We start from the raw sequence: 24,112 nt of genomic DNA on the forward strand, positions 1-24,112 counted from the left end.
GAAGCTGAACCAAATTATCACAATTCAGCATCAACACAGTGTACCCCTTTTTCTTTCTTTCTCTCACTTTAGTAAAGATATGAAAATAAAGCTCCCATACTAGTTGCATCTTAAAAAGCTGAAATCGAGGGCCCCTCATTTTATTGGAAGATCATCCACCAACTCAGCTGCTGCAACATGAGAGTGTATCTCGCTGAAAAAGAGACGTCAGTGAAGACGGGACTCCATTAGGCTGCTAAACTATGCTGGTTTTGTTTCTCAGCTTTCGGACTCAACTAAATCTGATCACTCATTGCAAGACACATAAATTGATTTAGTTGCTCATTTCCGTTTTTTGTTTTTGAAAATGTAAAAATAAAAAAAATAATAAAAAGAAGAAAAAAAACTTTATAAAAATCCAAAATAACCTCTAAATTTTAGTCCCAACTTTCGCCACGTTTGAGCTGGTTTGGCCCTCAGTAATAGCTGAGGGTTTGACTTTGTCCTCGTCCGCATTAAGAGGTTTCTTTTCCTCTTCCACTTGTTCAGATTTATTATGAGATGGCACAGATGAGGTTTTTGTCTGAGCAGGGAAGTCAGCCTTTTTCTCTTCGAAATCCTCAATGGTTTTCCTCTTGAAGCAGCCGCACTAAGGACAGGCACAAATGCAGCCATTTAGACCAAACACCAAAACCATGTCTTAATTCCCAACAGGCTCCAAAGCTGGACATAGAAATCTCACCTTCCACATGATGACTGTGAGTATGATCAGAAGGATAAATCCCAGTACCACTCCAGTCGCAATGATCAGATATCTATATTGAGGCACCTTAAACTCAACTGTAACTGTAGCCTGTTAGCAGAGAAAAAACAGGTTATGCTTTACATAAAACGATTAATTTGTTTTAACTACGTAGGTATCGATGAGAGTTGTACATACTGATTGTTGCACTGTGTAGTTCTTGTTTTTCTGAAACGAAAACTCAGATTAGAATTACCTTCAAAACTGCATCTTTGAGAAGGTATCTCAGCAGTTCAAAATATACATACCTCGTTTTTCTGGGAAGACAGCACGTATCTAGTACCATTATAGTGAACTTTTATAGTGCTGTTAAATTTGACCTCTCCGTGGACTCCAGTATATTTTTTCAGAAAGGGCATATTCTTTAGAGAAAGAGCAGGACAGGACAGTTGAGGGGATGTCACAGTGGTGTATTTTGTGGTGTATTTTGTCTTAACTCATTGCAGTACATACCGATTCGTAGTTTTCCAGATTTCGGAAATGCACATCCCCCAACAGGGAAACGTAAACATTTGAATAGTTTTTTAACATAAATGTATCGCATTTTATGGCCACACAGTTTTCTTTCCATGGGCAGTCCTGCAACAAAATAATACTTTGTATCACATAGTAATTTACTCATGGTATGACAACATAGTTTTAAGTCCCAATCTGTTACACTAACCTCAGCTTTTGGGGTGGACATTTTTGAGCACTGTGTATTGTTCTTAAAAACATGAGAAAAATTTACATATTAAAAGCTTGCAAATAAGAGAAGCGGTAGAAGTTAAATGAGAAGTGTTGAAACAATTGGACAACTTACAGGCTCGACAATAACTGTATAGTTTTTAATTTCAAAGTCGTGTTCCAGTTGCTCTTGGAAGAAGAGGGACACGTTGATGGGAAAATCCTTAAAACCTGCATTGTATATCTGTAAATAATAAGAAGCCACATCATTCTGAATAAACAGGTATGTTTTTTCTATGATAAACTAATATGTTTCTGCTTCAAGGTGATACAATTGCGTCATATTTTAAATCACTTACCTTGTATACAGTTATCATTTTTTGTGCTTTATAATTTTCTGGAGTGAACTCCAGGTTCTCAACAGATGTGTCATTTCTGAAAAAACAAAAGAAAAACCATTGCAAAACACAGGAAACCTTCATATAATACAGTTGGAGATACTGTGGATGTATGTCACACTACTTACACTGATGTTGTCATTTCAACAGAATATTTTACAGGAATACTTTTGGTCATAGAAGAACTCTCGCTGGAGTTTGAATTTTCACTAAGAATGCAAAGGATAAAATCTTATAAGTGTTGAAAATAGAACATTTTGCTTCCCAGAAAATTTTTAACTTACTTCTATTGGGAATTGCTTTAAAAAAAAAAAAAGTACCTTTTTGCAAAGACTGTCATCAGCATTGTGTCATTCCACTCAAAATCTTTGATGCGAAAAGAAGCAGTAAAAACAGCCTTTTATGGAACAAGAGAAAATTATGTTAAATTTGGTTCTGGTAGAAAGACATGCTGTTAAAGTTTGTCATTCAGAGAGCTCTTCACAAACTCTGTTGTGTCGCTAAGGAGGATGTTTGGCTGCAGTATGACTCACAGAGGATTTGCTGCGATATACAGGAAGGCTTATCCCACAAACGGTTTCATTAAGTTTTTCTTGATCCGCGCAGATTTGAGTTAGTTTCTTGTTCTGATGAGGAGAGAAAAGTTAAATCAAGCTTAACTGCTGTAAAGCTCCATGTTCCAAAGCAAAGCTGCATTGACAGAATCTGCGTCTTTGATTAAGCACATGTAAGAGTCACCAAAACCTCTTAGGCTTGTCTCTGAAAGAGACGACAGATTTTTCTTCAAGCATTTGGTTGTGAAAACTCTGCCGAGACAACCGACACATCCTGTGTCGGTTTCAAGTCCTCAAAAAAAAACTTTTTGCAGTTTCCTCTACTTGTGTGTCACAAAAAAAAGGATGAAGTAAACATTTTGTTTTTCCAGTGAACATAAAATTAAAGCAACTTTTCTGGGGCTTTTTAGATGGCCATGATGTCAGTAAACACATTTTAGTGAAGCAGCATTAGACTTTCCCCCGGCTTGTATTCAGTGTTCATTTACAATTACAATGTGTAATTAGTATTCTTCAAAAAATGTGTACAATTTCTCATTCAAACCCAGTGGGCTGAGGCCATTTTACATGTAAAATGTCTATGAAAAGCATTCACCATCTTGGAAATTTAACCCTTTTTATTACTTTAACAAATCGATCATGGCCAACAAAATTTTCCATTTTGATACCAAAAATTATGAAACAAAACCTTTAAAGGGGCAGTGCAGTATTGTGTATTTTCCATACACATAGTACCATTTTGTAGCACAATCAAGCAGCTATGTTATGGAAATGCTGAATATATCAAACATGATTTTGTAAAAATTAGACTTTACCATTTAATGTCTCATAATTGTGCCTCTGTCTGTTTAATAAGCTCCTGTTCTTTCTGACACTCCACCTTCTATCACAACAATGCCTTCAACATCATTCTTATAAGCATTGTTTTTGCTAACTGCTGCTGCCGATAATCTGTGGGGAAGGGTCAGACAAATCTCCTGTGCCAACCCCTAGACGGTTGGCACAGGAGATTAAAGGATTTCTCAAACAGGCATGAAAGAGTCAAAGCAGCACTCCAGGTGCGTTTTTTCGATGAGAGAATAACATTATAATATGATCTGAGTTTCAAAAAAGTCAAATTTACGTAATACTGACCCAAAGTGAAAATTGATTGGGCAACATAAAATAAGCGATTGCATCATTATTTGGTGACTGGCCTAATTCAACAGAGGTCCAGCAAAGTAGTGCCAGTAGTCTCAAAGTGAGTGGAATGGAGATCATGTGAGTGTGTCTCCGGTGCCTACAATATAAAGACACCTGTATCTGTAGGTCCAATCACTGGCTAATCAGTATCTCTGGGCACCATTAGAAACAGGAACACTCCAAGCAAATACAGATCAGAGGACGGAAACAAGAAGAAATGGAAGGAATAAAGTCAATCTGCCTACAGCAGGCCATCCTCACAAACTGGATGACTACGTGCGGGAAGGAGATTATTGAGAGAGGCCACTGAGACACCTCTGACTACGCTGAAGGAGTTATAAACTTCAGCAGGAGTTACAAACAGGTTTAGTTGACAAACCAGATCATTATGAAGATCAAATATCCATTTAATAGTTACTTTTCCTGGCACTAACTGATAGGGAGCTTTTGTCAGAGGACGACTTATGTTATTTTTTTCCTGCACGCATCTTCTAGCCTTTTACTTAACATCTAAGATGCTGCATGTGGTTCTGACGTACGATTTCAATAGTAATTTCTTCATCGTTTTCATTGATGAACTGAAATTTGACAGGAAAAAGGGTAGAAAGAGAAGAGGCAAATGGACTGAGGCTGGGAATCAGACCAAGGATTCTCAGCCTCTGCACATGGTGCGCCTGCTCTACCTACTGAGTCGCCCAGCAAACTGAAGTTTCCTATTGCTATGTTAATCCTAAACATGAGAAATTGTAATTATAACATTCTTTTAAGCAATTTATCCCTAAAATCTGTACAGTCATTTCAAACTTATGGATTAAATTTCTGTTTTTGAAACTTCTTTCTAGATTTTATGTAATCTTTCCATCCTGAAAAAAACAAAACAAAACAAAATCAGCTAAAACAGCCAGAAAATAATATGACTTAAATTACCCCCGTTTGATCCAACATTGAGAAAGAGAGGCCTTCGGGGTAGAGCATCGTCAGGCTGGTGTTGTATGAGTCATCAGCCCTATTATGGAGTTTTATCCATATTTTGATGGTGGTTTCTTTTGTCACCAATAGTTCCTTAGACCTTAAACAGGAAAAGTATTTGTTAAATTCAGTTGAGTTGTTTGAAGCAAAAACAAAAGCTCTTCTAGATGCATGTGCATGTGTGTGTGTTTTTTTTCAATATACATACAGAAAATCAAAATCCACTTTAAGATCAGCAATGCAGATTTCTTTTTCACAGCGTTTTTCGAAAGGAACCTATAAAAAAATGTATATTGTCCAATGAACAAACTCCAAGAAGTTTGGTCAAAGATAAACATTTATCTTCATTGTTTTCTTTACACATCCATCTTTACACTTTTACATTCCCGCAGCACCCTTGGGTTACTGGACCCACCTCAACCATAGCTCGTCTTTGGCTGTCTATGTTAAGAATGGCTGTTGAATTCTCCTGGGCATCTTGGGAAAAGTTTAACTTGATGTTGACAGGAGATAATGTGTCTTGTATGCATTTCTGGAAAACAGAAATAACACTGTGGTCATTTCTTGAAGAGACAAAACCAGAAACATTTGAGTAAGATCGATTTCAATCTTATGATTATTCATACATTCATGGAGATGGAATAGTTGAAGCATGTTTCCTTGTCCGTCAGCTCATGGGTTTGTGTAATATTCCGGCTCTTTGCTTCATTTTCAATGAAGAAACCTCGATTTGATAGCCTCATTGGATCCACAATGAGCATGAATGAGATCTCGATTCCTGGCCCTTTAGTGGACAACAGTTTACCATTAAAATGACAAGCTTGCAGTTGCTATCGGTTAAAATCCCATTTTTAATCCTCACCTGTAGTGCTGTTTGTTACTTCTACCATTTCAAAGCAAGCTGTTATGTTAGTCATTGGTAAAGGTTTGTCCTCCGTCTTGTCCAAGCAGTTGATATTCTGAATGCTTATCACACTGGGATCAAATGACAGCTTAGCCTTGACATCTAATACAGGTTTGGACCTGAAAGAGACCAAATAAAGGATTTGTGAACAGTTTTGATGCAACTCCCCTCAAAAAGTTATATTTTTTTTACATATCTGTGCAGTTTTAAACAAGCAACTTTTCAGATTTTTTTTTTTTTTACCATCAGATGTTTTAATTTGGTAAAAACTACAAGTACTTTAAAAGCATCAAGCCTAACTTTTATTCTAGAAACGAACCCAAGTTTGCATTTCAACACTTCATTTAATTTGAAGAGTGTAGTGGTGCACTAACAAAGTTATACCTCAAGACAACAGCAGCACCTTGGGATCCCACCACAATATCTGGCAATTGATCCTCTCCGAGATCAATGTCTCCATTGATGGACTGACCAAAAAATCTCAATCCAGGATCAAATTGCGCTCCCATGATTCTCTGGAAAAGCAGAAACTTCATTATTAAAACTGCCACACACCCGCACACACACACACACTGACAAAATAGTTGGTGTCAATGGAGGAAAAACCCACATTGGTCACTGAAATAATTTGAAACTGACAAAAGTAATAATACATTAAAAAATACTGAAGATTAACCAGTGAAATCAGACATTATTGCTGCTGAATTGTGTTTCTTTATTTGAGTACTTCAACAGGCCTGGGTAAAAAGTGTTGGTACCTGTAACTTAAAATTTTGTTGCACAACCTTTTGAAGAAATTAAATTATTTCTGTAACTGTCAATTTCTACACCTGTCCATAGGTGTTTTGGCTCACTCCAGTTGTCCCAGTAACTTTGTGACCTGTCAACATGCATTGTGGTAGTTTCGCTTTTAAATGCTTTGGTTTCCTCCCATGAAGTCCACTTTGGCTCGAGTAACAACAGATGGTGTGACGTGACACTGATCTACCTTGACTTTGGAGTTCACCTTTAATTTCTTCTAAAGTTGTTCTGAACTCTTCGGTTGCCATTTGTGTTAACCTTTTCTTCAATTTGTCATCCTGCAGCCAGGCAGGCTGCCTAAAGTGTTGTGAACTTAGCCAACTTATTCTAGTCTAGACAACTTTCCCCTTGGCTTCCTATGATCCATATTCAGCATCGTACACTCCATGTCAGCAAAAGTGGTTGAAAAAACAAATGTAAGCATTTTCACCCTTAAAATCTACCAAGCACTTTGTTCAAATATTGCAACAAATCACTGTAAATTTTACAGAACGAGGAGGGTCACTGAAGAGCCCTGCTGAGGTCTTATGGGGTTTATCAATGATGAACATGTGATTTTTTTCATGTATTCTGAAGCAGTGTTGGATGCTGTGAAAGCAGCCTTAGGATATCCCAGTTGTTAAGAAAAGAGTGTATTGATAGCACAATTATGCTGAAATGGCAGTGCAACACATTAAACAATTTCAAAAGTTTTGGTATGATGAGCTAACTGGTAGTAGTAAAAAAAGCTAATTTTGGATGTTGTCTGCACGATTCCTTTTTGCTCCAGTTGTTGAGATATGTGCATAGAGTACTCTGACGAGAAAATCTCTTCTCCTCTCAAGTTGCTGATGAGTTGAAAGAAGGACCTGACAGTTTTCCGCAGTAAGACTGAAACTAGCACCTATGCAGAAATCTTTCATATATGGTATGTGGGGCAATTGTGTAGCTCGTGAGGAAACACACAGACGTGGTACCTGCAGCAGTACCCATGTGGTATGGCAGGAAAGCAACAGTGACATACATCGCTGGGGCACGCAAAGCAGTTGCATAACGAGAGCTTTCATGAGAACATGTGGTATCCCAGATTTGCGGTGATTGTGCTACATTTGAACAGTTGCGCAGGTAATAGAGACTGATGGACAGTTTTAGCCTGGTGTGAGAGAGGGTATGACCTTCTGTTGCCCTTGAAAAAAGCTTACTTTGTTTATACCATGCACTAAAAAAAAAGTATTTCTGCTAGAGTCAATTGGATTTGTGACTGCATCATGATAGTTTTAATTTCATTTCAACTGTCTTCACCTTTCTCTCTCAGCAGTGTGTTCTTGTATTAAACACTAAACATGTTAAACTCTAAAAAAAACTTCAGAAAACGTGTGAACTTTACTTGACAGAATCTTATATGATTGTGTCACCTGGCTGGAAATGTTGCGCATCCCGGTGTCTTTTTGTCCAAGGTAGATGTAGACCGCTCCGGCGTTGTTCTCTTCCAGGGGGGCTCCCACTGCAACATCGCGGAGACCATCTCCATTCAGATCTGAAAGACTGGATATGGTGGTGCCAAATCTGCCCATGGACGGTGCTTTCACGTGAAGCACACTCATTAGGTCGATCTACAAGCAATAAGGACAATATTTAGCTCAGTAATAAACTCATGCAGAAGTGACTGGTAATCTGAGCCTTAACAATTGATGCACCTTATCAGACAGGGCGTAGACGTAGATCGACCCTTCTTTTCTCTCCTCGGGAAGGAAAAACATTGGAGCGCCAACCAGCAGGAAATCAGTGTTACCGTCTGAGTCGATGTCCACAGAGCACAGCTCCGCACCAAAATAGGAACCAATCTGGAAGGTACAGGTAAAGAGCTGCTTCCTGAGCTTTTACTTTCAGAAAAATTAACTGGAAATTCAAGGAGGTTTTCTGTGTCCCTCTCTGCAACTGCAAAACTGAAACTTTGACTCTCAGTATAAATAATAATTTCTAATATAATCATTTGTGTTTGTTTGCAAACAGAAACTTGTCTGTAAATTCTTGACTCTTTCTAAAAGTCAAAAGCAAAATACATTTGAAGGCAGACGTAAGCTTAAAAAGGAGCAACCCATGTTCATGTTACTTGCTTATATAATACATAAAAAAAAAAAAAAATACAATTCCCAACCTGGTCCACAGTTAATCTTTGGACTATTGGCCACTTGTCTTCATCACGTCGAAAAACTACAACCTCTCCCATGTGGTTGAAACGTGGGGCGCCCGTGAAATACAAAGAAGTGCCATTTCTTTCTCCAACAGAAAGAGAGTATCCTACAAATGTGAGTAGCAACAAATTGTTGTGAATTTTTCTTTTACATTGCACAATGTACGGCATTAACAGTCAATTTGGAACAGATTAAATTATTTAATGATATTTCAGCTAAAATAAATCAGCTGAGTAAGGTAGCAAATAATTAGCATACCCATGTAGGAGGCCTCTTGCATTTCTGGGTCTATTATCGCCTTGTTTTTATTCTGGTAATCATTGAGAGTCCCACGCCAAGTCTTTGAACCCACTGAGGCCAGAATCAAGGTGTCCTGTCAACACAAAAGTTTGATCAGAACACACACATCCTGACTTATCTGTGAAAAATTATCCTTTGGTGGAGACTCATCAAGGTCTATTTCTATTAATTCAGTTTTTAAGCAGAACCTTTTATAGAAGTTTCCTGATGTCTTCTTGAAATGTATTTATTTCAAGAAGACATCTATGACTCTACTCTCAGGAACAAAAAAAGGATGCAATTGTTTGCCAGATGAAAACAAAAACATTAAATATGCCAACTAAACCAATGCATAATTTACCTTGTGTGAGACGGCACTGAATCCACTTTGTGCCATTTCATTACTCAGTTCTTCAGATCGAGTCCCATTAGATCCTAAAAATTACATAAGGGGAAAAAAATTTCACTACCGCATGGACAGGGAAACATCATTAGCATCTCATTAATCAAAATAAAGCAGGAAAAACAAATCACCTTCAATAGCGAAGATTTGTTTTTGAAAATTTTCCAGTAGTCCAGTAAGTCCATCATAGTTTGTAATTTTGAAGACATTTTTTTCTTTTGGCTCTGATGCAATTGTTCTTAATTTGTCGAATTGATGATCTTTAATCTTAACCTGAAAAGAAAAAAATATATAGTACATGATTTCAGACAATTAAAATGACCATTTTAATTGTAATTTGAAACAATACCACATTGCATTGTTTTAAATACAATGTGGTATTTGAACCAAGGAAGCAAACTCTCTTCTGAAGAGACAAGTGGTTTTTAATTGGTCTGTATTGATTAGTATTCTGCAGCAGCTTTACAGAGACTGAAAATGCAGCTTATGAACCAATCATACAATACCTTGAAAGAACTTTTTAATCAGCTCTAGTGGCCTTTATTTCATAGTCAATTGACAGGAAAGTGGGTAATGAAAGAAGGGAAGGACATGCGGCAAATGTCACCAAGCCAGGCATCAAACCTGCAACAGCCACGTTGAGGACTAAGGCCTCCATATGTGGATTGTGCTTAACCCCTGCGCAACCACAGCACACCAACCTTGAAAGAACTTTTGATGTAAATCTGTGCTATATGCAATTGAAACTAGACATACAGCAAGTAAAAAGACAGATTTTTTTTTCTCATTGTCTTGAAGTTAAATCAGGCCAAATTTCTCTTGTTTTAGATCAGTCAGAATGACCAAAATTATTTCTATTTGCTAAACGTTATAAAACTTATTCAAAGCATTTCTTGCAGTTTTTTTTTTTTAACTTTCTTCCAATTTAGAAGTTTACATACGGTACATTTGGTCAGTATCAGAGATAACTGTGTTTCAAACTGTATGACTTGGGTCAAACCTTTAGGGTTTCCTTCCACCAACTTCTGATTAACTAACACATTTGAGTTAATTGGAGGCACACATGTGGATGTATCTTACGGCCACACCTGAAACACAATGCTTTCTTGTTTGACACGATGGGAAAGTCTAAACTTTCATCACACAGCTTTTTTGCTGCAAGACAAATCCCTTCAGTGTGCTAATTGAAGTGATGGGATTTACTGAACAAGTGTTTGTAACGAGGACGTACACTTGTTCAATAAACTTTTTTCTTTATTTCAGCCCAGGTGATTAGGGTGAAATGTTCTGAGTACACTCTTAACTATGTAAAGCAAATGCTAAAAGTTATGATCTTTTTCATTTTTCATAATGTTGGGCTGGGGTTGAGGATCTATGCCTTAATCACCAGGATGCATAGACTTATAAAGCATAGTTGAAGGAGACGAACGTTAGGTGATGTTATAGTCAGCAAGAAAGGCAAACACATAAATGCTAAAGATTTTTTGTTGGAGTATTTAAAAGCAGTATTCTGGAAAAATGATTTCACTGTGTATAGTGTGGTGAGAAATTAATTTTGCTCAGTTTCACAAGGAACTTAAGAGAAAAAAAATTCTAATAAAGCAACCACATCTTTGAGTCTAATAATACAGAAAAATATGTTCATACTTACCCCAATAACAACTCGAATGATTTCTTTGCTGTTATAGGTTTCAACACTCCTGTAAGTTTTATCCAGTTCACTTGGATCTCCATCTGTGATTATCACCACAGCTTTATTTGCATCTTTTGAGGCTCCTGCTGCTTTATTTTCCAAGAGTTCGTACCTGAAGAAATGCTGGCACGTTTAGGGTTGCTGAAGACAACTCAGCTTAATCAGCAGGAACTAATTTGTATACTGTATGGACTTTGGGCATGTTTACTTACAGTGTAAAGTTAAGGGCCTTGTATGTGTTGGTTAGACCCTTCATATGCTCTTCTTTCATAAGTTTGCCTTCAGCCTTACCATCAACGTAATCCTTAAAGTTGAACACTGTTCTGTAAGTTGTTGAGAACTGAACTGCTGCAAACTAAAGAAAAATATACAATATTGATTTAATTTAACATTAGAGATTATACCCTAACCCACTTACACTTTAACTAAATGCTGAAAGAGTGCAGTGACCTTGATAGATGTATTTTTAAGGCTGTCCATCATGCCTATTATGAATTTTTTATTTTGTTCAAATTCTGTGCCGGTCATGCTCTCGGATCCATCAAACAGAAACACAAGATCTACAGCCTTTTTTATGCATTCTGTAAAAAAAGTACAGAATATTAGAGCACCATATAAATCAGCATATAAATACTAAAAACAGCATGATCTTACTTTGGAACAAAGGCTTGAAAGAAGACAGCAGCTCAAAATCATGTGTGAAGTTGTAACACAGACTGTTCAGGTAGACGTTCTCATCGCATGGATGAGCGAGGCTTGGACTGCAGGCCTAAAGCAGAGCAAAATATTTTAGAGAAATTGGTCTGGAACACTGTTTATACATTAGTTTTGCTCTAAAACATCCCAGATAGTGTGTGGTTTCTCACAATAAACCGGGATTCTGTGTCCATGGTTATTGACAAGCCGAGATGCTTGGCTGAATACGGATGTGAAGAACCTGTAAAACATTTTGTTCCAGTTATACTTTATAGCGACAAACTGATCGGTTTTTACAACGAGGTTTGATGATGAAAGTAAATGAATATTGAATAGGTTCTTGCATTTATTTGTCCTTTAATTTCATCACAGACTAGATGTACGACAGAGTGCCGGAGTCAGACGAGGAGAGTAGAAAGACCGTCTTCAAAATAGACAGTTTCTTGCACAATCGAGTCAAAGTTCTGCTACTGAAAATAATCTGTTGATCTGTTAAAAGATTAAGTATTTTCTTACTGTTATAACTGTCACCAAAGTACAATTTTGCAAGATACTTGCCAGTTCTCATTTTAATGCAGTGGTAAGACTGCTTGTTTTTTTTTTTACTACTTTATTCTTGTAATTTTTAAAATATTCTCTTGGTGTGGCCCTAATGCTCTGTTGTACATATGAAACCAAACTAGCTGTACTTAAGTTATAAATATAAAATGCATCATTGTCTACAGATTTGGTTTGACTCACACCCCTGGAACCTTTTCACATTTTACCACGCTACAGCTACAAATTCAACGTATTTCATTCACCTAAATGAAAACCAGCGCAACCAACCACCTTTGCTAGTCAAATAATTAATAAATAGTCCACACATTTTTACTGTTATTAAAACTTGTTGACTGATTTAAATAAATGTTTTTATTTTTTTTTATTTATTCTTCTCTGTAAGGTGGCTTTAGGTCTCAGAAAGGTGCTCTCAGGAAAAATGTTGTATTATTAAAATTGTTGTTTAGCCTCAACGCAAATACGACTGGATATTAGTGAGCAAACAGCATCATGAAGACCAAGGAACACAGCAGACAGGTCAGAGAGAAAGATGTAGAGAAATTTAAAACTGGATCAGATTATGAAAGAATATCCCAAGCTAGGAACATCTCGCAGAGCTCGGTTCAATATGAAATACTTTCATCTCTGCTTTTAGAAAAATTACTGTCTTTACTCCACTTGGTCGTTTGATGCCTGCTTCCTCGGTACAGTTGAGACCTAATATGGTTTTGTCTGATTTCTGAGGACTGACTGCCTTGTTCTTTTGTCTTTCCCATTTTGGGAAGTGGAGCAGATCACATCACTTTATACTTCAGGAAAATAAGAAAGCATGCATAATTTAAAATTCCTGAAAAGTACGAGTTTTAAATGACTGAATCATATTTACGTTGCAACCAGCATTCATTCCAACTTTTTTTTTTGATTTTCTGAGTTATATTTCAAACTTCAGTACTGTTGGAAGCCATTTTTCTTCTCCTGTATAATGCAGTAGTGGTTAAATGTGAACGAGCGCGTACCATTGAACCATAATGGAGTCTCATCTTGGCCGTACTTGGAGATGCCCCCTGATCCATTTTGCTGCAGCGGTGCAGTAACAATCACCCTGTGAACAACAGAAATACAAGTGAGATACCGGCAAAAACATGATTCTCAGAAAACAGAAGCGTTTTTGCTAATTACCAAAGTGTTCATATGACGAAATATTGTAATACAGCTTAAACCGCAAGCTTCTTAAAGGAAATTGTTTAAAAGATAGTTATTTCCTGTCTACTGATCACTCTTAACTTTTCTCTGAATTTACTCAGAACAAGAGAACTGGAGCTGCAAACTCACCCTTTGTCCTTGGGCGACTTGTACTGGAGCACCTTGTATCCAAAGAAATCTTTCTGCTCGCCTTTATAAAAGGAAGGGTTTGTTGTGTCAACATTGAAAGCTGAAGTAGTTGGGATGGCTGCAGCTGAAAAGTACGAAAGATACATTTTACAAGCTCACAAAAGTAGCAGAACAAGTTCCTTTTCTGGATTTCTAAAGTTGTCTTCATTGTAAAATAATCTGATCGACCATATTTATTATCTTTTCGAAAGAAATTTGATAAGTGCAAGCTGGTATAAATAGCAATCAGGTAATATGAACTTTGACAACGGGGAGTGAACTGTAAAATTTATCGTTTTAAACGTAAGCCTTCTCATTTCTCTGGGACTTTTTTCATTAGCTTGCCAGGAAATCCTGTTTAGATCAGACATTTCTGAATTTATACAAGCAACAGCACAAACTAAGCTACTGATAAAACAGAGTAGGTGTACTGTATGAAGTGAACAAGTTGAAAATAAATGTGTCATAATCCACACAGGACATTCACTACTTCAATACCAGAGTAATAAAATGACTTTCTGGAGTTCTTGTTTCCAGTTTTCAATTGTCAAAAGCAGAAGCTAAGATAGAAAACTTTCCTTAAAGCCACGAGTGTCATAAGGTGGGGGTGTTGGTGGTGAGGAGAGACGCTGAGACCCAGGTTATGGTGATGATGGAGATTTAATGATAACAAAGCACACACACAGTCCTAGGCAGGCAGCACGGCAGGAACAAGCACGCAGCTAGATACCGGTAGCAACTGTCAAAACGGACTAGACGGAACAAACACAAACCAGGACTTAACAGTTCTACTGGCTAGTGAGAACAACACTGAGACGTTAGACAAACGACGACAAGGAACCGACGAGGAACACAGACAACAGGAGGGTTTAAATACACACGGGGTAATCAAGGGAATGAGACACACCTGGGGAGCAATCAACGGGGAGGACAGGACAGAGACTCACAGGAACACAGGACTGAATAAACACAGAAAAACTCAAAATAAACAGAAAACCACGGATCATGACAACGAGAGCACAAAAAAGTTAGTAATTAGTAAAATTAAGAAAGGCAAAGGTCATAGCTGATAGGAAACAGTATGACATGGGAAACATTACAGGCCACCTGCCTTTTCGCAGTTAGGACTTTTACTAAACCTCAAAATGTTTTTTTTCTTCTGCAGCTGGTGGGCTTCAGATTAATGGTTCTCAAGGTCCAATGTCCTTAACTTTTAGGCATCTCTCTGCTCCAAATTTCCTCTGCATGCCATCAAGTGCTGCAGAAGCCTGTCAATCACCCATTTATTTCAGTCACCAGTCAGGCGTGTGGCAGCAGAAACCTCCTAAATCATGCAGGATAATGAATCTTGAACCACTTTGGATCATTCTTCTGCTGCACGACTCAGTTGAAATTAAGGTCATGAAATGGTCTCCAGGTATTTTCCTTCAGTAGGGAGCAGAACTCTCAGGTCCATTTAGGGCGAGTCATGCAGCCCCAGACCATCACATTTGCACCACTTTTGACGTGATGATGTTCTTTTCTTTTTTCAGTTGTATTCCAGAAGTAATGGGATTCGTATCTTCCAAAAACGTCCACTTTTGGAAGTTGGGATGTTTTCCCTAAGGTTTCTTCATCAAGGGGGTTCTGAAATATGTGAAGCATGTCTCTGTGATCTTTTTGGTGAACAGTGGTTTTGGTGTTCTTAACTTTGAATGGTGACCGTGTCACTGAGTTTGAGGTTCTGCAGCGTTTCTTGTTTGCTCCATTCATAAATAATGGCTCTCACTGAGGTTCGATGGTATGCCAAATAGATGAACCCTCCTCAGACGAACAGACGCCAACCACTTTGTTTTCATTTGTTTTTGGATTTTCGTAGATGGGATAAATATGTTCTGCTTTTTAAAAAAAATATATTATAACCTACTTCATGCTGTCAGACAGGATCTATTGAAGAGATTTCTTGTCTGAATTAAAGCTTTTCAGAAAGTCCATCTAATCTTTGTTAAATTATAAATTACCAAAAGATTACTATCACAACTTCACATAGGAGTAGGTGGACGTGGATAGTTTTCCTACATAATAAATCAATTTATAATTTTAAAATTGCTGTTTGTATGTACTGAGGCTAAGCTAATTACTGAGACCTGAAATCTTTTAAACAGAAACAAAAGTGAGCTGAGACCAACCTAGTTACTGTCATTTGATAGAGAAGTTGACACTGTGGGCAAAAGAGAAAAAAAGCTGCCGGAGTTGTTGCTCTCGCTTCTCACACCACCCTCTTTTACTTCATGGTGCAGACGTGCTGCACTTGGGTTTAGAGAGGCATAACCGAGGAAGGACGTCATCTCCAGTTTTCAACGCAAGTTCTTAAGCTATTGTCTAACGTGCTAAAACTAAATATTTACTTATTTTACTCTGTTCAACCAACAGAACATCAGAGATATAAAACATATATTTAAAAAAAAACATCTGCACATGAGATTTAGCATATTTTTTCCATAAATATACTTCATTAAAATGGTAATGAAGGATGCTCTCACAGAAGTTTACACCATTCAAGATAAATAAAGCTACTTATTTTCATCCCCCACACGCCGTTTCATAAATGCAATAAATAAGTGTGCTTAAAAAAAACAATAGAAGAACCCCAAAAACACTAAATTTAAGCCTAAACATTCTCCTTACTGTATTAATTTAATGTCATAATCACTATTTCTGCATTATCACCATATTTAGATATTTCAAAACTTAAATATCAGCATATTTTAGGTTTGAATAAAAACTAGTCTACCAAAAGGGGAACTTTACCAGCCAGTAACGTCTTTCTCACAGTATGTTGTGTAAATTCGGCAGTGAGTCATTCTGACAGATACTTAGAGGGTTAACTTCGGTAAAACTACTGATGCAAAGCTGCTTTATGAGTAAATCGGGAGGGGAGGGGCACTTTTAAAAAAATCTTTTTTAGTATAAAATCATTTCTTACACTGAAAAGCTCTTTTGTTAAAAAGGAACTGCCTTCATTAGATTCACTATCGTACTGTTCACATTAAGCAAAGGTGTTAAGAAAAGTGCACATTTAAAGCTTTAAAATGACAAATGATTTTTGTAATTAATAAATAAACATCTTCCAGATCTTCGCCTCTGTTGGTAGAAAGTATTGCGCACTGTCTGATCAGTTATTCAAAGAAACAGTTTTCACATTTCAGTAAGAGTCATTAAACATTTTAGAGAAACGGTGAAGAATCAGTTTGCAGAAAGTATGAACGCTGACCTATAATTGAAAACCTCAGACAAAAACAAAATAGCTCCTCATGGCCGCCGCTTTAGGTAAGGTCAGGTAAGGTAATTTTATTTATATAGCACATTTTCAGCAACAAGGCAATTCAAAGTGCTTATTCACAATGCCTTCAGTGGCTGGCCGACGTGTAAATATAATTCAATATCACCTTTGCACATGGTTTGGCAACAGCTGAGCCCTTCCAGAAAAACTTTTCGTCACAGAAAAGAAAAAAAAAACATTGCAATAACTTTTTTTTTTTTTTACAAGTAATGTTCTTACAATATTAAGCTTTTTGTGCTTTTAGCTGTTGGCACTACTTAGTTTGTTCTAAACAAGCAGAAAATCAGTTGGGTAAACCGAAGATCATATCATGCTGACACAGGAATGAAATGCACCCGTTTGTGGTGAAGAGTTCCTGTTTTTATTCTTCTTAAGTCTGTTTCCTTTCCACATAAAAAGAAAAAAAAAACAAACAAAGCTCATAATTTGTCACAATTTGAGTAAAAAGGAAAGCTGTAACTTTTAAATAAAAACTACATTCTGATTACTTTTGTTGCTTCATATTAAACCATTCAGATGATTTCCACACTTTCCGATCAAAATCATAATTCACCCCATAGTTTTCAATTTTAGGTGAATAACATTAAAAAAAAAATTTAAAACAACACCAATTAATTATTTTTAACTTACCTGCCAATATTATGTAGATGAGCAGATTGAAGCGCCGTGGCGCGTACATCTTGGCGTGAATTCAGACTCTACAGACAGCGCCTTTCTGTGTCAGTGTGCAGTAGTTGGAGTGCGTGTTGAAAAACGAGGCTGTTTCCTCAGCAGGTGGGTGGGACACTTCCGCTATTGCACAGAGCCCCATTCACAGCTGCATAAAATGACTTCGATCCCCAATACTTCCCACTGTCATAGAACATTTCTAATTATTTCTCTTTCAATAAAACTCTCCACTTGGTTCAGATTGTGTTGGTTTTATTTTAAAGGGACTTAAAATGTTTAAAATGGAAACATCTTCCCCGTAAAGACATCTTTTCATGTGTGAATGTTGTTGGCTAAACATGTTTCAGCTCTGTTTAGGTTTGCAAAAGCCTTTTTCTTGAAAAATGCCCATAAATGCCAAGTCTTTTGGGCGGGCTCACAGATCAGCCACTTTTTTTCACAATAAACTTTCAAACCTCCTCTTGATGTAAAACAAACTCACCACCAACCTGGAAGTGATGGTGAGAGAAAATAAATATTTGTGCCTTTGTAAACTGTGTAAGTCTGCTTGTGTGTAACTTTGGATACTTATGTGTGCAAAACATGATTTGTGAACTGAAAAACATTTTCTGCATGACTTCGGTAACTTCCAAATGTGTTTTCAAATGTGCACACCAATACCTAGACAATATCAGTACAAAGTAAACTAACACACGCACAGTTACAAATTACAGAAATAATAAAATTTGACAGATATTTTTTTTTTATCTTTAGTCTCACAAATGTGGTAATGATGAATTCAGAAAGGCTCCTCCACAAGCAAATGATTAAATTCATGAGCACAAATTGCCTAACGCCCACACTAAGCGACATGTACGTACAGATAAAATGCAAGTGCGTGAGGCTGTTTGAGACTCACGTGACACTCAAACAGTCTGAGACAACATACAGAAATCCAGAATGAAAAACAGAGGTAAACAATAAACACAGCCCTGAACTACATGTCTGTATAACCCAATCCACTTTTCTGTACTGGTAAGCACTTATCGTAGTTTAATTTTTGTTTTGCTTTTGTTTCTCATCTTTGTTCTGTTGAATTTAAACTTGTGACTGCAGTTCCTCTGCTGAAGTGTATTTTACAAATCCGTCGCATGTCAAATCCAGTTTCTATTCTTCTTTTGAAATGACAAACAAGATGTGATTAATCAATGAACAACCTCTGCAACTTTTCCACAACAGAAACAAAAGATTTTTGTTTTATTTACAGTGCTCTGCTAAAATATATGCACACATGAATCTATTTGCATTAAATTATAATTCAGCAGTAAACATAAATCTATTTTCCTAAAGGTTTTGAAAGGTCAAACTGTATTTTTCTCTCCCAGAATAGCCTAAAATTTCGCTTTGAAAAGTATCCCCACCCCGTAATGTTGCCACCACCGTGTCTCACTGTTTGCAAGGGGGGGAGGGCCACCAGTTGAGTCTATATAGTAATATAGTCAACTGCACTGGATGCAAGCAAATGCAGTATTTTATATGTCTATATTTTTTGCACTGATCTGTTACTTTCTTTCCACTATTCAATTATAGTCACAAAACTGTGAAGTTTTGTAATTGTTGCCATTGTTGCTATGACAACAATTAGTTTAGCAATCACTTGTTTTTTTCACCTGGCTTTTGAACTTTCAGAGAAAAATCTGAAACTGGGCATCCCTGAGTGATGCAACCCAGAGAAATAATGTCTACATGTGAGGAGAAATATGAAGCTACGTTTTCAGGAGTGACTCCTCCGCTAGCCTCTATCTGAAGAGATGGGAACTCGTTCTTCAGGTCTCGCGCTGCAACGTGAAGCTCCTGCAAAGGAGAAATGTGGAAATGGGTGCTTGATAGTTCTGCAGTTAAAGTTTTATTTCTTGAACTTAAGAGTTTTGAAATGCCCTACCTGTGGTTGAAAGTTGTCCAACATGACGATGTCTGCTCCGGCTGAGGCTGCCTCTCTTCCCTCCGCTGTGGAGCGGCACTCGACCTCAATCTTACTGCTGAAGCCACAGACTGAGCGCGCCACTTTCACGGCCTGAGAAACAAACAGGATTCTAAGTTTGTCTTTTGCAGAAGTAAGAGAACGGTGCCTGAACTCTGGACATCTGTCAGTCATGTGGGGATCACTGGTTATTTTCAGAGTACAAAAACAGACATGTTTTAACACTGCTTTATCATTGTCACCGTGTCAAGTGTGATAGTGTCAAGTGTGCTATGAGCCATCGGCCCTTGCAACAATTCAAAAAGACAGACCAGAGTTGTTATTTTTTTGTGAAGAAACAAAATAGATGTTAAACAAGGAGGCAAGACTTGACTTTAAGACCAAGCAAACTCCCAATTAAGTTTAACCAAACTTTGCATGGACATCACTGCGAGATGTTAAAGAAGGCGTTGGTTTAAAGAATGACATTACTAATAGATGCCAGCAGATTCAATATGCCACATTTTTTTCTCCCTACTTTTAAATTCAGACTTGTTCTGGTGAGCTGAATGTAAGAACAGATCATTTTTTAGATTTTAAAAAAAAAGTTGATGACTGTACATAAGAACATGATTCAAAGTACCTTTCTCGATTAAAACTTAAAGAGTGCATAGCAACTGACCACGTCAATATTAGGAAAGCAGCATCTGCTCATCACAAAAGAAGATCTTTCACTTCGTTTAAGTGCTTTAGGTTCTGAAGACATTTATAGTCTTCAGACATTTATATGGAACCCCAGCAGGGTTCCAGTTGCCCCAACTGGAACCCCAGGAGGGTAACTGGCATAAGACACGATCCTTCATGTCTTATGGATCATCACAGTTATGTTGTAGATTAAACATATCTGGATGAACCATTTGCAGCTATAACACTCCATCTGATCCAGTTTTATTCCTTAGGAAAAGTCTGTCAGATTAGATGTGGCCATTTAGCCACAGTGACTCTTAATAACTATAACTAAAATGATGTAGAGTTTAGCAATCCTTTTAAATCTGAGTGAAATGTGAATGTCTTAGCAGTTCCTCTAGTTTTCTGCTAGAGCAGCATTATGTCCAGAATGACATTATGCTGCTTCTTCTTTCTCTTCAGTCAGAGAACAATGTGTTCTAATTTGTTCTAACGCATAAAATAAGTCGATTCCAATAGATTTGTTTTGCAAATTGAGTGCAATATAGCCATATTTTTCTAAATCAGTTTTCCTATGTGATTAAGAGTCATTAGCAAGTGGACAAAAAAAAGCTCTACTGGATTTTATCTGCTACCCGTGAATTTTCACACAGAAGACTGAATGCTGGAAATTTGAAGAACTATGTGAATGCATAAAACTTGAGCCAGCTAAAGATTTATACACAGCTTATAATCACAACTGCCTGGAGATATAAGTGCTGTTGGTATCAACATTAAAATTGTCCTATTTAAGCATTTGTGGATATTTCATATCCTATTGAACCAATTAACAAGACATCATCATCAAGTTTATTTGTATAAATTCACAGCAACAAAGCAATTCAAAGTGCTTCATGTGATAAAAACATAACACAATAAACAAAGGAAGAAACATTAAACTGCAGTAGCAAAAGAAAAGTAATGAAAAGTTGGACTCCAGACTAAAACTACTGATGTTCTCATCATAAAGGTTTTTGCAGAGTCGGTGCACAGACGACTGCTAAAATATGGCATGGTGATAATTTATTTTTACTTTTTTTAAACTGAAGCACCTTGGAACAGCATGAGATGAAAATGAAGAGAACAGGGAATCTGGCAACAAGAACATTCAGAAAAGAACAAGAAAGAAAACAGGTGAGTTGTATAACTGACAGGTGCGTTCAAAGGGACTAACTGCAGAGACAAAGTACAAAGAGAACCTGGCAGCTTAATGATGAAAGCTGTGGCAAGGAAAGTGGCAGGGAAGCTGAGGTGAACCAAAGGTGAACTATGACCAAATAGAAGCCGGAATCGAAAGGAGAATCAGGGTTGACAGTAATCTCAGAAAAATAAATAATGCATGAAGTTCGAAGAAACTAAAAGGACATTAGGGTTGCGTAATGAATGCTTGCTCACAGTCACAGACAGCACCACTTATTTCCACGAAGCTCCTTCTGGGAGATGTAGGCTTCTGCCTCACAGAGCACCCGTCCCCCCCACCTCGCCCACTCTGCTCCTTCAGACTAACGTCAGCAGTGATTGGCAAACACCTGGTGGAACGGCACATCTGCTGAGCTCAGCATGCAAACTGCTTCTCAGTTCAGTTCTCCTAAGAACTGTTGTTAACAGAATAATGGAAAAGCAATGTTGTGTCAGAGTGTCAGAAAGAGCAGAAGTTTCTTTAAGAGACAGAGGCCGAATTTCAAGGCGTCAGATTTGGAAATCAAACTTTTTTAGTCATGTTTGATATATGCAGTATTTCTATAAACAAATAAGTTAGTTAACTGAAGTAACTAATTTACTTGATTAAGTTTTACTTGATTGTGCTGTAAAATGGCACAATGGATTATATATATTACTGTCCTTTTAAGTTAATCACAGACAGTTTTGAAAAGCAGAACAAGAAAGGCATATTTTTGAACGGTTTCCAAGATTCTTCTCTTTAAAAAACATGATGTCGACATAAACTATGTTTTCAAAAGTTCATCTGAATAAATCATGTCATCGATGTTTGTTTGGAATGAGAAACCAAACCATATTCTAAACACACACACCTCATACCCAAGTGTCAAATTTCATGATGGAGGTGTGATGAGTTAGGCTTTTTTGAGCCCACACGACCTGGCCACATTCAAATCATTGTGCTCATGATCATCCAGTAGCTGAATTTATGAAGACATTTTTCAAGCCATGCTCACCACTTGTCATTCTAGAACTAAATTCACACAACCGGAATCACTAATTCTGGCCCTGGGAACTCTAACAGAGGGAAGCTGTAATCAAACCCACAATCTTCTGACTGCAAGTGAGAGACCATCTGGAAAACATCTGAAGATTGTCTCAAACTAGATCACGTCAGGTTGCAAACACAGCTCCACATCTACAACAGGGTGGCTGAATCAAGGCGATGGAATGGTCTAGTCAAAGTCCAGACCCCAATCCAATCAATTCCCTGTGGTGACATCTCCAGGCAGGCCTTTAGGAATGACTTCCCACTTTCTTTGAAAAGAAGAATGAGCCATAATTCCCTCACAACATTGCAAAAGACTGATAGCATCCTACAGAAAATGACCACTGAAGCAAAGAGGCTTTCTTTTTGCAATGTCTGTATGTAAAAAAAAAAAAAAAAAAAAAAAAAACGGTGCTTTAAGGTGTCATTCTTATCAGAATAACATTTTCAACAGATATGTGTGTCTCAGATGGAGAGTTTCTCTCTGACTTGGAGAGGCATGCACTAGATAGAATCCCCCCCCCCCCTCCCCAAAAAAAACCCTTGTGTATTTTATTTATCTAAGCTGGACTCCTGCGGCACAGCATGGTGCTGTGGGTCAGGCAGGAACCCCGTGCACAGCGACTGGTCTTCAGCGCAGCTGTTCTGGGTTCAATTTCTGGTTCCTCTTTCTCTCCCATGAAATAAAGACCTCGAGCTTTACAAAAGAAACTCAGTAAGTATTGAAAATGAAACCCTAATGTATATCTGCATGGGACTCATCTGTATATAAGCAAAGAAAATATTAGTATGAGAATAATGCTCCTTATTAAGAAGTAATTCATGGTTAGCTTCTTGTTGTAAAATTCGGAAACTCATTTTGTCTTGCGACTTGGTTAATGATTTACTAGTAAAGTTTTTAAACATTTTAGGTTGCCTGGTTGTGGTTTCCTTTTTGGAAATGTTTTGGTTGTTCAGCAACATTTTAAACCCTTTTAAGACCATGTCATCTTGTGTTGTGTTTTGTTGCTATAGAAACGGAAAATTACATCTCACACTGTTTGTAGCTGGCAAAATCTGGTGGATTTGTGCCATCTGTTGTGCGGTGGCGCCCCCACAAAATTTGACATGCCGTTGTATGAACTGAAGATGCAAAGCTGTTGCGCTGTGATCATCTGAGCACCGTATTCCTGTTTGTTCATCTTGAACCACCGAATGTCTGCTGCAGCTGCTCACCTCTGTGATGCTCCCCGACGCCCAGACGTGGTTGTCCTTCAGCATCACCATGCCGCTCAGGTCCTGTCTGTGCATGGATGTGCCGCCCACCAGCATGGCGTACTTCTCCACCAGCCTGAAGCCCGGGGTGGTCTTACGGGTGCCAGCCACTTCTCCGTGCCAGCCCGCAGACTTTGCCGTCAGTTGGAGCTGAGAGCAGCGGGTGGCGATCCCCGAGGCGCGACTCAGGCAGTTTAGAGCAGGGCGCTCCCCAAGGAGGAGGCATCTCGCTGGGCCTCTCACCACAGCAGTCACTGTGACGGCATCTGGACCTACAGGTGTTACAGAAAATGGGGAGATGGTGGATGTTTTTTTTGTTGTTTTTTTTCCTTTTCTGCATCATGGCATGTCAGGAACATTATTCTCTTTTTAATTTGACTCCTATCTGAATGCACAGTTTATATTCTTTGTATCAGCAAATTACAATCAGTTTTATGTACGCCTTAGTACTGCTGAAACCAGAAGTTTATATACACCAAATAAAAAGACAGGTCTATGTTTTTTTTTTTTTTTTTGTCTATCTGAAGTTAAAAAAAAACAAAAATTTTTTTTTTTTGTTTTTGTTTTTAGTCCGTTTAAATT

General features: G+C 37.7%; 2 protein-coding genes and 1 long non-coding RNA gene across 4 annotated transcripts in view; 1 reads left to right on the plus strand and 2 right to left on the minus strand.

The window, feature by feature from the left end:
* Positions 1–356: 356 nt before the first annotated feature.
* On the minus strand, positions 357–18,034 carry LOC106952163 (integrin alpha-L). The gene is made up of 31 exons (XM_015040114.1): positions 17,364–18,034; positions 13,373–13,496; positions 13,057–13,142; positions 11,671–11,741; positions 11,459–11,573; positions 11,255–11,385; positions 11,017–11,159; positions 10,763–10,916; positions 9,243–9,384; positions 9,070–9,143; positions 8,688–8,802; positions 8,393–8,535; positions 7,932–8,078; positions 7,650–7,847; positions 5,839–5,969; positions 5,413–5,573; positions 5,177–5,334; positions 4,966–5,082; positions 4,759–4,826; positions 4,509–4,650; positions 2,379–2,471; positions 2,166–2,242; positions 1,974–2,054; positions 1,807–1,882; positions 1,584–1,691; positions 1,446–1,487; positions 1,235–1,360; positions 1,030–1,143; positions 920–949; positions 722–832; positions 357–628 (listed from the first exon to the last, which is right to left on the minus strand). Exons 1-31 carry the CDS (start codon positions 17,410–17,412, stop codon positions 410–412), a joined length of 3,546 nt encoding a protein of 1,181 aa, XP_014895600.1. The 5' UTR covers positions 17,413–18,034; the 3' UTR covers positions 357–409.
* Positions 13,503–15,846, plus strand: LOC106952170 (uncharacterized). The gene is made up of 2 exons (XR_001425927.1): positions 13,503–14,012; positions 14,428–15,846. It is a non-coding gene; the product is annotated as an uncharacterized LOC106952170 (long non-coding RNA).
* Positions 18,035–18,137: 103 nt separating the features above from the next.
* LOC106952167 (nicotinate-nucleotide pyrophosphorylase [carboxylating]) overlaps positions 18,138–24,112 on the minus strand; it is an 11,793-nt gene continuing 5,818 nt past the window's right edge. For both annotated transcript variants that reach the window (XM_015040122.1, XM_015040121.1), the window contains 3 exons: positions 23,492–23,802; positions 19,324–19,455; positions 18,138–19,235 (listed from right to left, as the gene is read on the minus strand). In XM_015040122.1, coding sequence (XP_014895608.1) covers positions 19,035–19,235; positions 19,324–19,455; positions 23,492–23,802 — 644 coding nt within the window. In that variant the 3' untranslated portion in view covers positions 18,138–19,034. The remainder of the gene's footprint in view (positions 19,236–19,323; positions 19,456–23,491; positions 23,803–24,112) is intronic.

The sequence above is a fragment of the Poecilia latipinna genome, unplaced genomic scaffold (assembly GCF_001443285.1).
Source record: "Poecilia latipinna isolate Pla-1442-1.1 unplaced genomic scaffold, P_latipinna-1.0 Scaffold496, whole genome shotgun sequence".
Taxonomy (NCBI): domain Eukaryota; kingdom Metazoa; phylum Chordata; class Actinopteri; order Cyprinodontiformes; family Poeciliidae; genus Poecilia; species Poecilia latipinna.

Coding starts and splice junctions, on each gene's coding strand:
- LOC106952163 (XM_015040114.1), bottom strand. CDS start 17,412: ATGTACGCGCCACGGCGCTTCAATCTGCTCATCTACATAATATTGGCA. Junction 11,160..11,254: donor TTAAAAATACATCTATCAAG/GTCACTGCACTC, acceptor ATTTTTCTTTAG/TTTGCAGCAGTTCAGTTCTC. Junction 4,827..4,965: donor AAAGACGAGCTATGGTTGAG/GTGGGTCCAGTA, acceptor ATTTTTTTATAG/GTTCCTTTCGAAAAACGCTG.